Raw genomic sequence first — 17,758 nt, 5'->3', positions numbered from 1 at the left:
ATTATCGTTTTCCAGTATTTGAACTATCCAATGAGTTCAGACCAATTAGCCTCTCGTCCTACTGAAGGCACTAGAGCGCATATTGGACACCCAAATTAGGGAAATAGTTGGTCCAAAGCTTTCTACTTCCCAACATGCATACAACAAAGGAGATACTGCTTTACAAAGCCTTATCTTTAACATTGAAAAATCTTTGCACTACAAAAAGTATGCTCTATCTGTCTTCCTGGACATTGAAGGTGCTTTCAATAATATCAGTCCGGATGCAGTAATTTCACCGCTCCAGGAACTTGGACTTTGCAACACGCTGATAATGTTTGTCAACAATCTCCTCCAGGATCGCGTCATAAACTCAGAACTAGGAGACGCCTCCGTCAAAAAGTACGCATCAAGGGGAACCCCCCAGGGAGGTGTCCTCTCACCTCTACTATGGAACATTGCCGTTGACTGTTTGCTGAAAGAAATAGAAAGAAACGGTGGTAGAGTGGTAGCCTACGCCGATGATATTGCCATTACGGAAACAGGTAAACATTTAGCAACCCTGACCAATTTCATTCAACGTATACCAAACAATCTCTCGCGAAGGTGCAGAAACCGTGGTTTGGGAGTAAATTTTACAAAATCGGAAACTGTACTGTTCACAAGGAAACGCATCTGTCCATCTCTCGGAAAAGTCACTTTAAATGGTGCTACACTACAGAGAACTGATCAGGTTAAATATCAACGTCTGATTCTGGATAGGAAACTAAATTGGGGACCTAAAATGGATGAAAGAGTCCGAAAAGCCACAACTGCCGTATACTCCTGCACCAGGGCTATTGGCAAAAACTGGGGTCTGGAGCCCAAAATTGTAACATGGATCTACACTGCGGGGGTAAGACCGATTCTTTTCTACGGGGTAGTAGTTTGGTGGGATTCTCTCAATAAAAAGGTTAACTCTAAGAAAATTGACAAAGTTCAACGACTGGCTTCTCTACTGATAACAGGAGCCATGAAAACAACAGCCACCAAAGTGCTCAACGCTACTAACATTTCTCCCTATGGATCTATATGCAAAAAAGATGTCATGTAGTACCGCCATTAGGCTCAACGCGACCAATAAATGGACGCATCCATATAAAGGTCACTGCAAAATTTTGAACGACCTTACTCAGTTTCTGATAACCGATTACATTCCACCCAACCGCACTTACAAGGCAATACTCACGACCCTTCTGCCCTCAGGGGAGGAATGGTCAATGGACGCAGTCAGGAAGAGCGGATCCATCCATGTCTACACGACGGATCGAAGCTCAAAAAAAGAGTAGGTGGCGGGGTCTATTCGAACCAGTTAGGCATATCATTCAGCTTCCGCCTCCCTGATTACTGCAGAGTTTTTCAGGCGGAACTGATGGCTATCTCAAAGGCCGCATCACTGGTCCAGTGTAATATGATTCCTAGTCATGATATCTACATCTTCACTGATAGCCAGGCGGGATTAAAATCTCTGGAAAATATGTCGCTGACTTCAAAGTCGCCGTTCTTTCAACGAGATGGCTGAGACATTCAGCACACATGTTGTTTGCGTACCTGGCCATTGCGACATTCAGGGAAACTGCAAGGCTGACGAACTCGCGCGTCATGGAACGACATTGCTTGATACAGACATAAGGGATACTCTCTGAGTCCCTCTTCAAACAAATATGAATGAAAAATTCATAGAAGTTACCAATGAAAGATGGCGAGTGGAAATGACCTGTTACATTGCCAAAACACTCTGGCCCACCACGAACGCCCAGCGCACCAAGTCTCTACCTAATCTAAAGAGGCAGGACGTTCGCATAGTGACTGGAGTTCTGACCGGACATTGCCTGATCGGATTACACGCAGCTAGACTGGGCGCACCCTGGAACGACCACTGCAGAAGCTGCATGGATGTAGACGAAGAAACCATTTCACATCTTCTCTGTCATTGTCCCCCTCTGTCAAAACGGAGAGCAAAAGCTCTCGGGAGCTATTTCTTCGACGATCTCGATGACCTCAATGAGGTGAACGTCAGGAGCCTTTGCACATTCTTGCTAAGCACCAAGTGGTTTACATGGGCTGGGGATAATCAAAAAACCCTCATGCGGTATCACAAAGGTCCCTGAGTCTAAGTGAGTCCTACTTCTGGACCTACAACCTAACCTAACCTAACCCTCTGATACAATTTTCGGTAATTTTTCCTGTCGGACAGCATTTATAACCCTTTCGCACTGACGCATTTCTGCCTCTTCTTATTGCGACGAATACGTCGCGCTTCCCTCTTTAGTTCTCCATAACTGTCCAAAATAGCTCGCCTGATCCCTGCGCGGCCTGTAGGGGCATCTTTTTTCTTTTCATCTTGTTGACACTCCTCCTCGTCCAGCTGTTTTTTCGGGTTGGATGAAAACCGACTACTTCTTCGGCAGCGGTTTCAATCAACTTTGTTAAAATTGGTTTTCCGCGGAACCAAGTTCCGCATGTGTATCGATCGAGATGATTATGGGTCTTATACTAATTAATCCTTCGTTTGGGTCGGGGCCCGAGTTTTCGCTCGGCGGCCCTGACCTGGTGCGTGCGTCGTCGTCGAAGAATGTCGAATCATTTATCTGTTCAAGCAAGTGTATTTCCCTACGATCGTTGGACAGGCTTGAGTTCCAAAGTTCATCGTGTGGGTTGAAGTTACCGTACGGTTTTAACCTGTGAGGAGCGCGCCTACATATGTTTATCATCGTGATACCCTGTTGGGTAGCTAGTATCAGAGGGTATGTAAACGTTGAATATTTCGAGATCGACATCGCCTGATCGGTAAGCAATACCATGATATTCTGGGATGGTATTGATAAAACGATACTCCACGGTGTGGTGCATGATGAAGGCAGTTCAATATTGCTGTGCAGCTTTCAATATTCCGTGCCAACCCATGAATACGGTTATCTCCTCGATCCTTCTTTGCAGTACGTTAAAGTTACATTTTGATATCTTCGTGTGCCTTTTATCGCAATACGGGACCTTCCGGGCATTTGTTGTGTATGCTGCTGCAGGGGGTGCTGCCTTATGATGGTAGTAGACGGCGTCGCGGTAAGTATTGGCGGTTGCGCAGCTATGCAATAATGGCATAGGGAAGTTGTTCGTTGAATATAAAATCCCATGTAAACAGGTAGAGGCTTAGAAAAATAGAAAAACGCGTTTTGTAGTTAAGTAGTATAACTTTGTGTATATTTGCATACATTTATAGAAATATAAATTTAAACCTAAATTTTAATGGGGTTGAAGCTAAGTATTTAAAAATATATTATTGTTTAGGTGTTAAAAAGTTTACGAAATACAACAATACGACACATACAACACCCTGGTGAATACCCTAAATTGGCTTTAACTAATTGTATTGTCGAAAATTTAAGGCCCATCCATTTCCATTAAAATTGGGTGATTTTTTCGAAATAATAGCCACTTTACTGGATGTCGAAACGAATCTGTCAACAGATTGGTCTGCGCATATACTTTTAGCTATTTTCTCTTTTTCAGATGTCGAGATTTCAACGATGTTCACATAATCCAAGTCACAGTTTACCTTAGAGCCCATGTCAAAAGCTGAAATGGTAAAGATAAATATTGTGATTAGTTACTTATAAACTACACTTAAAACCGGATTCCTACTTTCACTATCGCTAAAACTCCATCGCCAAAAAATGCTACATGAATTTTAGCAATTTTTAGCGACTTTCGCGGTTCTATCTACAAATATCTCCATTTTTGGTTAAAAATTTGGCAGATCTTTACGATGAACCAAATGAACCGTATGAAGTGAGTGAACTATTTTGACAGCTCATATAGCTAAAATTATGATTCCAGCGTATTTTACATCGCTAAAAATTTCCACTTTTCGTTTAAAGAAGTGTAAAAGTGGCGAAGAGAAAAATTGCTGCTAAAAAATGGTATAATTTATATAAACTAACTACTTATTTGTAAAGAGGTTTTATCAAGATTTTTATCAAGTACTAGCCAATGCCCGCTTACTTCGCGGCTCACGGGGGACCTGAACCAACTTTAAATCGAAGGTCATAGCACATCATATTTTTTTGCTAATTTTAGTTAATTATGTTATGAATAATTTGTAAAAATTTTATAGCCCATAACTTATCGAGCCGTTTTTGAAAAAACTCATTTTGAATGAAAATTATTCCTTTTCTTTTAAAATTTTCACGCACCCGCTCTAGATGACAAATTGATACATTATAGTTTATATTTAGTATAGTTAGTATATGGTTCAAGTGTCTTAGGTTGTTTTATGCACAAAATGCCGATAAATTCAATTCAAACGAGAAGATTGTGCGCGCACAACATTTGTTCTTTTTAAGTTTCGAATATAAGTATTCTTTATACTTGCAATAGTTTTTGTGAAGTATATCTACAAAACAATAACATGTTTGCAAGACCAAAAGACCATGCATGCATGTAGGCAAGGGTCTAGGATTCTATAGAGAGCAAGCTGTAGAATCTCTACATTCCGACTTTGAAGCAACTGGGAAAAATATAAAGTATTCGTCAAGCATCCGGAATATCCACCTAAATTACTGAGAGCAGTACAAGAATACAATGCTCAACATGTATAAGCTACTGTTTAAAAAATTTAAAGGGTATGTAAAACACCATGCTGATCTCCTATTAGTTGTCCAAAAATACATACATATATAATCTATATATAAATACGCCACAAGAAAATTTTGCAATCCCTTTTTTTTGAAGGCACCGTTGGCTCGATTTCTATGAAACATACACCAATTTAAAGGATATAACTTGTTCTAATCCAGAAATGTTAACCCCGATATATAGGGGGCGTGGCATCTGGCATATAGACTAAAATGTAAAAACCACAATATCTCTAAAACGAATTACGCTGGGGAACTGAAACCTTACACAGATGCATATATTGTAAATACCCTACTTACAGCGAAAAATGGCAGGTACTGGAAAAGTGGGCGTGGCACTTCCCATACAAACTGAAATTCTCACATCGCTTATCTCTGGAACCACTTATTGTAAGGTTTTGGAATTTTATACACCTACATTTATACACATATAAAATCGCAAGAATCATTCAACTGGGAACCATTTTCTCCCAGATTTTAAAATCGCATTGAATGGTTGTTGTTTCGTGCAAAAGCTTTTAGAAGTATAAGTGTGTTTGTCTTCCGATATTTGGCGCAGCGATTGAGAGCTTTCTTAAAAAAATCATATTTATGATCAGATTTGTTTCACTTTTAGAACACATATTAGTAACGTAAAATTTGGTGTAACTTTGTAGCCCAGTCGTGTGATGGAAAAATATTGGGCTTTGGCCCAGTCTTGACCAAAACCCGCGTGAAACCGCCATTAGAGAAGGAAATATTATCTTCTGTTGTAAATATTGAAGATACTTTCTCAACCGTTAAGGATTCTGATGAAAAAAGAAAGAGTTTATGTAGATATGGGCAATTTAGTTTTTATTCTCCAAGAGGCTCTCAGACCAGTATAATCGAAAAACTTATTTAAAGTCTGAATTGGTATATGTTTGACATATTAGTCAGTGATGAACACTTATCTGTACATACAAATACATATGCATATTTTTTATAAATGAAAATCGAGGTTCCTTTTTCGGTCTAATTTCAAAAGCAACTGAAGAAATTTGGAGGAGACTTGATAGAATTAGCATTAATCAATCCGGTATTAACGTTCATAATTCGATTTTAAGTTTTCCTGTAAATTCGCTATAAATTTTGTTGGTGGACTTCAAACGTAATTCGCATAAAGGAGTTAGTATTTGTGAGAGGTAAAATTCAAAGTTGTATGAAAAAAGATGTCGAATTCCGACAACTGGGCGATACTAGTAAATAGAAAATCTACTTTATACCCGGTACAGTTTGTAGAAATAAACGATGTTCTTTTCAATAATAAAAATTTAGTTGTTTATAAAATATCGTGCATTTTTAAACAAATTATGTATTACATAAAAAAATAAATAACGAGTGTTGTAGCCAATAGTGTTTCCTTCACATTATAATTTTTAAAAAGGGCCGATGTAATGCTTAAATCCGTAGGCCAATATGTATGTATGAAAACTTTAAAAGAAAAGGAATAATTTTTATTTAAAATGAGTTTTTTCAAAAACGGCTCGACAAGTTATGGGCTATAAAATTTTTACACATTATTTATAACATAAATAACCCAAATTAGCAATAAAAAATGATGTGCTATGACCTTCGATTTAAAGTTGGTTCAGGCCCACCGTGGGCTTCTAATAACAACTTTTGCGTTGGCCAATGAAAAATAGTCTGTAAAGTCAAAATTCTTGGTTTAAGTTCAAACCACTAAGGCGCAGTATCCTCCTTACACACAGGCCAATAATAATAACGCTGTGATACCATATGGAATATCAATCCCTTTCGGTGGCATGAGGTTTACCGATGATCTCATTTCCCCCTGATTCCATGTGATCTTGCAACTACAACAATGGTCCGATGCGTAAGGCAATAAAAGTTCTTATAAGGAAACCCAAGAGCACAGAAGTGCGTTTATAGGAGGGCCAAGAATCCTCGCTGTCTCACAGTATGAAAGGTTTTCCTGTACATTGGCTAGGTGAGTCGTGTTATCTCTTGAATATCTTTCAAATTAGGCAACTGACATACCTACGGTGATCTTTCCTTGTTAATTCGCCACCTTTACAATTCATGGTAATAATTATGAACTGATTTTTAGGTAGATGCAAGATCGCATGATCGCGCATAAGGGCGTCAGACAAACTTCATCCCCATCCTTCATTTCGACATCTTAAAACTAAATTCGTATAACTTAAACATAGGGCCAGAGCAGACCAACCACACGGGCTTTCTATACATTTCGGCTGCAGCGCCATCCATTGGGTTCATTTTCTGCAAAACCATTGCTTACCATAAAATGAATACGTGTTATGAATTTCAACCTCGACTCCAGCGGCACTCATCGGGTCAATTTTTATCAAAAGAATTTTCCAAAAATTTGATCGAAATCGGTTAATAAACACGATTTTTATAAAAAGCTCTACTCCAGCACCAACTAGCGAGTTTTCTCGTAGCATATAATAGGACCATATATGTATGTAGGATAACCTCCGACAATCTGACGGAACTCTATTCAGTGGTTTTTGAGTTTAGTCCGAACAAGGAAAACGGCTATCATTTTATGCAAATAGGTATGTAGATAGAACAGTCTAGAGCGAAACTCGTAAAATCAAAGCTCAATTCTTTGTGAAAAATGTAAAAAAATGCTTCAAAATTTTCACAAAAATTTTAAAAGTTCCAATATTTCAAAGGGATTTAGAAATCTAGGAGAAAATGGTTCACAATCGATTGATACTTGCGCGTTTACGTAAATGTATATCGATCCAGCCTTCCAATAATTACCACTTTTCGCCTAAGTACGGCATTGATAACATATGTAGCTGTGCCAAATTTCAGAAAATTAACGTGCGCGTTTCCAGAGATAAGTGAAATGAGAAGCACGGGCGTACAACGCCACCTTTTCCATTACTTACCACTTTTCGCAGTAAGTACGGCATTGATAACATATATAGCTGTGTAGAATTTGAGGACGTTGGCGTAAGCGGTTCCAGAGATAAGCTATATGAGAAGTGCAATTTGTATGGAAGGTGCCACGCCCCCTTTTCCAATGCATTTGCAATATATGCATCAGTGCTAAGTTTCAGTTCCCTAGCGTAATTGGTTTTAGAGATTTCAGGAATATGCCGAGCTACATACCGAGTAATTTTTTGGTCGAAATATTTATTTTCAAGGTGCTGGCATATCTTCCAAATATGAACCAAATCGGTGCAGCTGTTTAGTAGTCTAGTGAAATAAATTGTACAGAGAGCTCTATGAAATTGTAAAGCGTGACGTCTCAGATTTCTTAATTTTTTGGAAACAGCAACAAATATTTTTATTTTTTTAGCGAAAAACCTTCCACACAGAAGTTCTAAAAAAGTGCGATTGGTTATGCTTAAGCCAGTGATGGAAAAGTAGACACAATAGTGCAATTTTTGGCACTTTCATTCGCAGAGGTACTTTTGGAACAATTCATCCTGTTTTGGCACAATCATAAATTTAGGGACATAGCATAATATGCCAATATACTATATAACAAATAATTACATACTACATTATAGACAAAAAAATTACAAAAAGAAAAAATTAAAATAAGGGTCGTGAGATATATTGTGTGACCGCTTTTGACAAAACGCAGAATCCTATTGTGAATTCCCAGCGCAAAAGGGCAAGTTTCAGCAAAATCCCGTTGATTTTGATCATATTTTTTTGTTGGCGGTGTGATATATTTTCATCCATTTAAAAAACTTTCGAACACACTGTATATGGTATGCGTAAATTCGGAAACATGGAATGTCTAAGAATTCTGAATTAAAAGTTTGTTGCTGATTTTTATACACGAGCGCACTTGTGCGCAAGGGTGTTATAACTTTGTTCACATAACGGTTGTTTGTAACAGGGAAAACGAATCGAGATAGATATAGACAAATGTATACATAAATGATCAGAATGAAAAGAAAAATCGATTAAGCGGTGACTGTCTGTCCGTCCGTAAGTCCGTCCGTCTGTGCACACGATAACTCGAGTAAAAATTGAGATATCTTAACGAAACTTGGTACGTACACTTCCTTCTAGCGTAGGACGGATGGTATTGAAAATGGGCAAAATCGGAAAATAACCACGCCTACCTCCCATATATTGGTAATTTTCAGAAATACGAAAACTGCGATATTCTAGTAACTACTGAAGATTATTCACTCAAAATTTATATTTACAATAAGTTTTAGACGAAAAATATTAATTTTTGGAAAATGGGCGTAGCCACGCCCACTTAAGGTTACATGTGTATATCTTGGTAATCGCTGCACCAATTTTTTCCAAACTTGGCACAGTTGATGCCCTTGATATAAGATACGAAATGGCCGAAAATTTAAAAAAGCGGGCAATAACCACGCCCACATCCCATATAATGGTAATTTAGAGAAATACGAAATCTTCGATAAATCAGTAAATATTAAATTTTAATTTATTTAAAATTGATGCTTGCAACAATTCTTTACCAAGAAATACGTTTATATTAAAATTTTGAAAAATGGGTGTGGCACAGCCCACTTATGATCACATATATGTACCTCGGTAACCGTTCTACCAATTTGTACCAAACTCGGTGTGGTTATTGCGCTTGCCACATAGAAGCAAAATTTTTGAAAATTATTGTAATCGGACTAAAACTATGGCCGCTTTTTAGGTAACGGCAAATTTCAGAAATGCTTGAAACTTCAATATTTCGAAATTTAAGGACGCTAATTTACTCAAAATTGATACACCCCGGCTTACATGTAGCGGTTGCTTTCGGAAAGGTAAAAATCATATATTTAATACTTGCGCCAGGTATTTAATGTTCGGCTCCGCCCGAACTTAGACTTTCTTACTTGTTTTTTTAATTTTTGTACAAAGTTTGAAATGTAGATTTATGTACATACATACATAGATATATGGTGTTTGCTGAATTATGAGTTAGACTTTTGTATAAAATCAAAAGAAAAATTTAATCAAAATATATCACCGCCATTATTTCGCATATATGTATGTGTAAAGACGTCAGATTAGCTATATTTCGGTGCATTTCCCCTTGGTAATTAGAATGCTGTGTTAGTTTAGCATGAATTTATTTATATATGTCTAAGGAATCCTTCATCAACGTGATTTACTGTAATAATTTTTGCTAATTAATAGTTATTACATTACATCAGTGTATTCTAAAAATATATTACTCTTAGAAGACCTTAAAAGAAAGATATTTTAATTTTGTGGCACTTTCATCTTTTTTTCGGCACTAGTTTGACCATTAGGCACATTTTGAAATTTTTAAATTCCATCCCTGGCTTGAACACACTTAATTGAATGTCAATAAAATTTAGTTTTGTGGTTATATCAAAGCGAAATTTTGAGAACAGTCCGTTGCTTACTCTTAATATAAACAACGACGCACTGGAAAAAGTTAATAATTCAAATACCTAGGATGATCAACGATAAACTAAAACAAAAATAAAATGGATTCTATATTTTCAATTAGAGCTCTAGCAATATGTACATCGGTGAAAACTGCATTTATAGCATTGACACATTAAGTTAACCTTTTGGCAAGTAAAATTAATCTTTTGACAAATAAATTTAATCTTTTGACAAATAAGTTTAACCTTTTGGCAACCAAAATTAATTTTTTGGCAAATAAATTTAATCTTTTGGCAAATAAAATTAAACTAAAAATTAAACAGTGTTTGAAAAATTAAAAAATACACTAAAAACTGCTGTTGCTATGCTAGGAAAGCATTGAAATTTCCAAAAAGAAAACATTTTCGATGGGCACCCTAATGTACATATCGCACACCGTCTTCAAAAGAGTCACAACTCAAAATAATAGTTATTTCGTAGCACATGCTAATTATATGGGCAAGGGAGGCTTTACCTTAGGTTTTTTTTAACAAATTATAACCAAAATTTTCTCCAGCTTTTGCTGATAGGTAAATAAAAGCTCTGTGTACATTTTTAGCGCATAATTTCAAAAATGAAAAATTTTGAGTTGTGACTCATTTGAAGACGGTGTGCGATATGTGCCTATGCACATAAATAAATTATTTTTTGTACCTGCATTTGAAAATATACTAAGGGAGTTCAAGATTTGTAGCATTTTAGATGTTTTTTATCCCATTTGGCCAGAATGTGTGGTTTGGTTGAAATAAAGTGTGCCAGATAGTTTGACGAATATTTGAAACTATGCTATGACAGAACTGCTTGAAAGTGAGCAGTGAAATCAACAGAACAGAAAAACCAAAAAACACGTTTCAGCTATCCTGCAGGCTAACTCTTGATATTGGCGAAGTAAAGCTAAGCGTCAAAAGTAAAACAAATGCTTTCCTAGCACAGCAACAGCAGTTTTTTAGTGTATTATTTACTTTTTCATACACTGTTTAGTACCACAGTAGAGATTAATTTCAATTGCCAAAAGATTAACACCTTTATTCTAGAACCCGAATTTTCGTAATTCGTAATTCGTAGATACGTTACGAAAAACGAAACATCTACATGCAACCTTTGCGGAAAAATATGCAGCATTGCCAGGTATCAGTTGTTTTTCGAACTCAGCTGTATGAAGGACAACAAAGTGGAAAGGAATTAAAAAACACTCATCATGTGCTAGTTTATAGTAAAATTGATTGATTTTAATTTATATATTTTGAGGAAAATTTTAGCAGCGGAGTAAGAGCACCCTATGGCAATGGACTCACAAAGGTATGCGGAGCTGCCGGGCATAGTAACCATGGGTGCATCTATGTCAGCTTCTGGCTGAATTGTTGAACCACAAGCCAGAACTCCTCCTATGCCTGAAGAGCTGGTTCCCCATCCAGTTAATGCAATAACAGCTTATTCCAAGCCATTGAAAACATGCATTTTGTTAAGTCCACCACCTGTTGCGCTTGCTTCTGCCTTCGGCCGCGCTTAGGTATTATAACTCTTACTAAGTAGAATTCTCCTTTCTGTGTTGCCGGAGAAGAGGGGCTTCCGCATGCCAAAGGTATACAATATAGCATTGACACATTAAGTTGAACTTTTGGCAAATAAAATGGATCTTTTGGCAAATAAATTTAATCCTTTGGCAAATAAATAAATCTTTTGACAAATAAAATTAATCTTTTGACAAATAAAATTCATCTTTTGGCAAATAAATTGAATCTTTTGACAAATAAAATTAAACTCTACTATAGTACTAAACAGTGTTTGAAAAACTAAAAAATACACTAAAAAACTGCTGTTGCTTTGCTAGGAAAGCAATTTTTTTAACTTTTGACGCTTAGCTTTACTGCTGTTTCTTCTAAGAGGAACTATTAAAATAAAACTCATATACATTTTTTAACGTTGGGAAAAATAGTATAAAAACCCAACGATGTTTATTTGGCTGAATTCAAATTACTACTTCTCTTACATTTTATTTCTTACATTCTTCTTGCTCTCGACATTCATTTATTTTGACATTTCGTTGATGCCACATCGCACCAAATTCGCTCAATTCTTAACAATCCCCCCGAAAAACCATCAGTTTTTCCAATGCTATGACCCCTTGGCCAGTTCTCAGATTTTATTTCTCTTCTGTGTCTATCGGCAGGATACATATCTTTTGTACTGGCCTGTGTAAAATGTTCGTCGCAGTTCGAATTGCCACTGAGCGTACCAAATTATGCCTACTGGGGTGAAGTTCTATTATACGGCCTATAGCCCATTGCTCACTCTTAATTAGCACCAACTGTCCTAAGCGCACTCGCTCCGATTCTCGTCACCACTTCTTGCGCTCCTGTCTTGTGTTGTCAAATACTCGTTATGCCATCTGACCCAAAACGCGTTGATAATAGCCTGTCTCTCTTCCCATTGTTTAATGCCTTGCCATCTTGTGGTCGTAAATTACGTAGATCTGCAACATTAACTAAGGCAGCTGCTTGACGATCCAAGAAATCTAACATTTGTTTTACAGTCGGTGTTTCTGTCTCTCGTTGCAGCTCCCACTGCTTACTCGTATCAGGATCTAACCTTTCATGCAGCATATGAACTATAATCATATCCCAAGCATCGACCGGAATTCCTTGAGATCGGAGCTGTCGTAACACTTCATGTGTCACATTGGACATTCGCTGAAGCTCATGAGCCCGTGGGACCCCTCCTATAACTGGCAAACGAATAAACGCCGTTAATGTTCGCGACAAATTGGATATTTGCGGTCATACAGCTGCTTGAGCCGCTCCCATGCCTCTATATAATTTTCATCTGTAAGCTGCCATTCACCTCGTGTTTGTGCAGCTCTACCAATGAGCGACTTTTTTAAATAAGAAAATTTAAAGGCTGGCGAAACATTCTTATTTTCTTGTATGGCAGCGGAAAACCGGTCACGGAACCCAGACCACATAGTTAATGTTCCGTCAAAATTACCCCAGGTATTTTTTAAGTCATGCTGTTGATATGGTATGTTTACCTGGACCGCGAAGGGCTGCTGCTCATGCAAAATTGGCGCTGTCACAGGTGTGAGCTCCTTAATCCTAACAGCCAACAGGGCTTGTGCCGTAAAATAGCGCGACTCCACTAAAGCTGCGATGTCGTCATATGTACTTGCTTGTGTAGCATCTTGATCCAAATGCTTCTCATGTGTATCTACAAATCGTCCATAATAAGCTTCCAGCTTCTCAGCGCGAACTTTCACTTGCTCCAGCGTTGCGTTTTTGAACTCTGCATGTTGGCAGTATTCCTTGATGCGCGAAATTGACTTGCATAAACTTTCCAAAAGATCTTGTCCTCCCATTCTGCTGTATATACAATAAAAAGAGTATGTTAATTTTCCCATTTCTAATCTTTATAAACTTTTCTCTACTTCTACAAAAAGTAGAGTAGATTGACTCACTGTCTTTCAAAAATCTCTCGTCAAAATAATAATAAATATTTTCTCTATTTACTAGTAAATATTTCTCAAAATTTTAGCGCGTTATGTTCTTGTCACAAACTGTCCTTTTCACGATTAACCAAATAATTTCATCATCAACGCTTCTTAGACGACGCCAGAATCTATCACGATACGACTGCTATTCTTTCATTCTGATACCTTTTCACTCTATCTTATATGCAAGCAATGTAGAATATCATCCAATGGATTTCAATTCCAGAACATTCGCTATTTTTCTTGTCGCTTGATGCCATCGTATTGCCGTGTGTATGCACTTTTGGCAGTTTCTCTGTATCTCTTAAAAGGTGCAACTATCTGTCGTCACACCAAGCACATACATATATATCTATCTCATGAGAAATAAATACCGTCTAGTGGACTGTAACACATAGTACATGCACATACACATACACATATACGCAAATATATGTATGCATACGCATGGCAATACTTTTCTCATCCTCTTTCTTTCACGTAATCCTTTCACAAATTCTATAGAATTCCATTCTCTTCGCTCTTTTCACCTTTACCATTTTCAAGGTATAATCATTTTTTCTTCTCGCAACAATTCTCGCATCATCTGTCACAACTATTCTTAAAGATGATCAAACGAATTCCCCTCCGAGCTGCAATCCCAATTTGCCACAGGGCGAAAACGACGTCATTACGACGTCGCTCTGGCGAAGTCGTTTTGGTGAACTCGAAACGACGTCGTTACGACGTCGCTCTGGTGAAGTCGTTTTGGTGAACTCGAAACGACGTCGTTACGACGTCGCTCTGGTGAAGTCGTTTGGGTGAACTCTAAACGACGTCGCTTTGGTGAAGCCGTTACGACGTCGCCCTGGTGAAGTCGTTTTGGTGAACTCGAAACGAATCTGTTTCTTCGAACCTAAAGGTTTTTTGAGGTCTAGGTTGGACAAGTTGCACGCCCAAATTTTAATATATCTAAGCATAAATAAAAGTCATTCATTTGGATAGTAAACCGTTTTTATTATGAAATTTTTTTATCATAACAGAATATGGAATCCACAATGTACACTTGACAAGATCTTTTTTTCAGTATTCATAATATTTTTCATATAAAATGTTTTTTTTATAAAGGTAAAGTTCACTCTATTGGCCTTTATAATAAAAAATAAAATTTGTGGGAATATGTTTTTTTAATTTGGTAGAAAACTATACTTTTACTTTACAGCGTGGCGACGAACAACTGTTACCCAGGTTTGCTTGAGAAATAAAAGGGTCCTTTATAGATTTTGCGAAAAAAGTATTTTATTGTTAATTTTCCACAGATTTTACTTTAGTCGGATTAATTAGTGTTTAAATTTTAATCCTTATTTACATTTGCCAGCAGTGTAAATTTTGAGAGAAAAGTTCATTTGGCACGCAAGTCTTTTTCAGGTGACAGAAGGGACTCAAAATGGAGAAAATTAGCGGCATCTCATCACAACAGCGGCAATTAGAAGTACGCTTTAATTGTTGATGCCCAGCTCTCAAAAATGATTAATATACTTTTAATATTATTTCAGAAGCATTCCAGCAAAAATTCAACGAATCTGTGGAAATAATAGAGCGAATAACCAAAAGATATTTCCATTATGCTGGAGACAAGATCTCAAAACGGAATAAAAGAAATGTTTCACAGTCGTCTGCATAAATATACTATCTGTCATATTGATAAGTTTTAACAATTTATTTTTTCGTTACTTCATTTTAGTTATCTTTATAAAATTTGGGTTTATTTTTTAACAAGGACCATATAGTTCAAAATTCAAAGTTCCGCAATATACATATGCATGTATGTGCATATAAAAAAAAATTAACAAGCTTTTATAAAAATTTTAAGATTTTTATTCTGCATTAAAGACACACAGTTTTAAAGTCCATTGAAGTTTGGTATGTATAATAGAATACAAGGCTGAAGTGCCTTAAAGCATGCATTTTCTGTTATAAAATTCATATGGATTAAAATGCGCAGTACCGCAAAAAAATAACACCAAAAATCAATGTGAGTTTTGTTTTACTTCAAACCTGTGTTCTATTATACTAACATTTTATGGACTATAAAACTGCTTCCTATGTGTTTCTTAAATGCAGATTAAAAAGCTTTAAATTTTTATGAAAGCTTGTTGAAATTTTTTTATATATACATATATATGTATGTATGTATACTGCACATTGCTTTAATTTTGAACTACATGGTCCTTGTTAAAAAATAACCACAATTATAATTAATTTTAAAGATAAGTAAAATGAAGTAACAAAAAATTAATTGTTAAAACTTATATAATATTAAAATATATTAAAATTTTTGTTTATATTTTATGACTGAATGTTTACCTTATTTTTCTTTTTTATTAGTATTTAAGTATTTATGTATATTTAAAAAACTTTGAAACAAATTCAATGAATTAAATTAAACTATTTTAAACTAGAAAAATTGTTTTAATTTTCTAGCAACTTTGAGCGTCGTTTTGCAGTTCGCTGGTATATCGTTCTTGCGGGCTACAGGGAGTCGTTTTTGCGACCCGCCGGTAAGTCGTTTTTAATAATATAGTTGTTGCCACAGACGTGCATCCAGCTTATATTTCGTGCCCCGCTGAAACCATTCAAAAGCACATAAACACACGTATATGTATGCGTGCATACACATACACACCCTGCAAAAAATGGGACTAATCCGGGATGACTCCGGGAGCAATCGCAAAGGAGCATGCGAGTAATACCACTTTTGATCTCTTTATATGGAATGAAATGATCGCTTTTGTTCGAGCATGTCCTATGAAGAGACTAATTGTTCACCTTTATACCCGATTGAGAGTAATCTCGGAATACTCTCTTTATAGATTAGTCGCACAATTTTTTGCAGGGCAGCTCAATTTCTCCCCAACGAACACCATTACATTTCACAGAGCGATGAAACAAAACCATCCCTTCCTCTGTTTCTCTGATTGAAACCACTTGAAATGCCAACGAGTATTCTAGCAAGCGATATGAATTTCGCCACATCAAATTCCTTTGAACACATGCATGTATGTAAGCACTTCTAAATTATCTCTTATCTATATCGAGGCCGATCACAAATCCGGCTCGACATGAACCAATGTTTCTTCTAAGAGGAACTATTAAAATAAAACTCAGATACATTTTTTAACGTTGGGAAAAATAGTATAAAAACCCAACGATGTTTATTTGGCTGAATTCAAATTACTACTACTCTTACATTTTATTTCTTACATTCTTCTTGCTCTCGACATTCATTTATTTTGACATTTCGTTGATGCCACATCGCACCAAATTCGCTCAATTCTTAACAACTGCTCCAATATCAAGAGTTAACCTCCAGAATATCTGAAAAGGGTTTTTTGGTTTTTCTGTTCTGTTGATTTGACTGCTCACCTTCAAACAGTTCTGTCACAGCATGGTTTCAAATATACTATCTGGCGCATTTTATTTCAACCAAACCACGCATTATGGCCAAATGGGATAAAAAACATCTAAAATGCTTCAAATCTTGAACTCCCTTAATATATTTTCAAACGCAGGTACAAACAAAATTATTTATGTGCATACGCACATATGTACATTAGGGTGCTCATCAAAAATATTTTTTTTTCGGAAATTTAAAGACCCTACCCCCTAATTTTATTCGTTTTTAATAGAAATATTATTGCCTATTTTTATAGATATTTTAAAGGTCATTTAGAGGTCGCGACCTGTCGATTTAGGTTAAAAAATACTGTTTTGTAGATTTATGACTTTTGGAATGACTATTTTTTTGGCTCGATTTCAAAGATCGAATGTCATCTGAGAAGAGGATATATAGGCATTTAAATGGTATTTAATAATCTAATTTCGGACTTGGCTTGTTGGGATTTTTTATGGTGTAAAATAAAAAAAAACTCATATTTCTCTTAATTTTTTAAATTTTGACCATTGATAATTTCCACAATTTCAAAGTATGTAGTACTTTCTAAAATTAAATCTATTTTCAAATAAGCTGATACCTCATTAATTGCAATCGCATTAAAATTGTCGAATTTAGGAGACTTTTCTTAAATACGGCCTTGAATTTATATTGTTTATGTACCGGACTTTCAAATTTTTTGAGCAGTGTGGCCAAGAAATTCATCAATATTTATCCAAAATTGATATGCATATGGGCAAATCTAAAAAATAGGTACACTCTCCAAAAAAAAATTTAATTTTTAAA

At 36.2% G+C, this 17,758-nt stretch overlaps 1 protein-coding gene across 2 annotated transcripts; it reads right to left on the bottom strand.

Annotated features, from left to right (window-relative positions):
* Positions 1 to 3,274: 3,274 nt before the first annotated feature.
* On the bottom strand, positions 3,275 to 16,840 carry LOC118738666. Of its 2 annotated transcripts, XM_036469569.1 has the most exons (3): positions 16,449 to 16,840; positions 13,084 to 13,411; positions 3,275 to 3,594 (listed from the first exon to the last, which is right to left on the bottom strand). In XM_036469569.1, the coding sequence occupies exons 1-3, from the start codon at positions 16,571 to 16,573 to the stop codon at positions 3,571 to 3,573; spliced, it is 477 nt and encodes a 158-aa protein (XP_036325462.1). In that variant the 5' UTR covers positions 16,574 to 16,840; the 3' UTR covers positions 3,275 to 3,570. The 2 variants fall into 2 exon arrangements, with proteins under 2 accessions (XP_036325462.1, XP_036325461.1); XM_036469568.1 differs by lacking the exon at positions 3,275 to 3,594 and having other exon boundaries at positions 11,919 to 13,411.
* Positions 16,841 to 17,758: the final 918 nt, after the last annotated feature.

The sequence above is a fragment of the Rhagoletis pomonella genome, unplaced genomic scaffold (assembly GCF_013731165.1).
Source record: "Rhagoletis pomonella isolate Grant_MI unplaced genomic scaffold, Rhpom_1.0 Rhpom_scaffold_00005, whole genome shotgun sequence".
Lineage (NCBI taxonomy): Eukaryota > Metazoa > Arthropoda > Insecta > Diptera > Tephritidae > Rhagoletis > Rhagoletis pomonella.
The sequence above is the reverse complement of the archived record's forward strand: the minus strand, read 5'-3'. Positions and strand labels throughout refer to the sequence as shown.

Coding starts and splice junctions, on each gene's coding strand:
- LOC118738666 (XM_036469568.1), bottom strand. CDS start 16,573: ATGTGTTCAAAGGAATTTGATGTGGCGAAATTCATATCGCTTGCTAGA. Junction 13,412..16,448: donor GTTTCATCGCTCTGTGAAAT/GTAATGGTGTTC, acceptor TTGTATATACAG/CAGAATGGGAGGACAAGATC.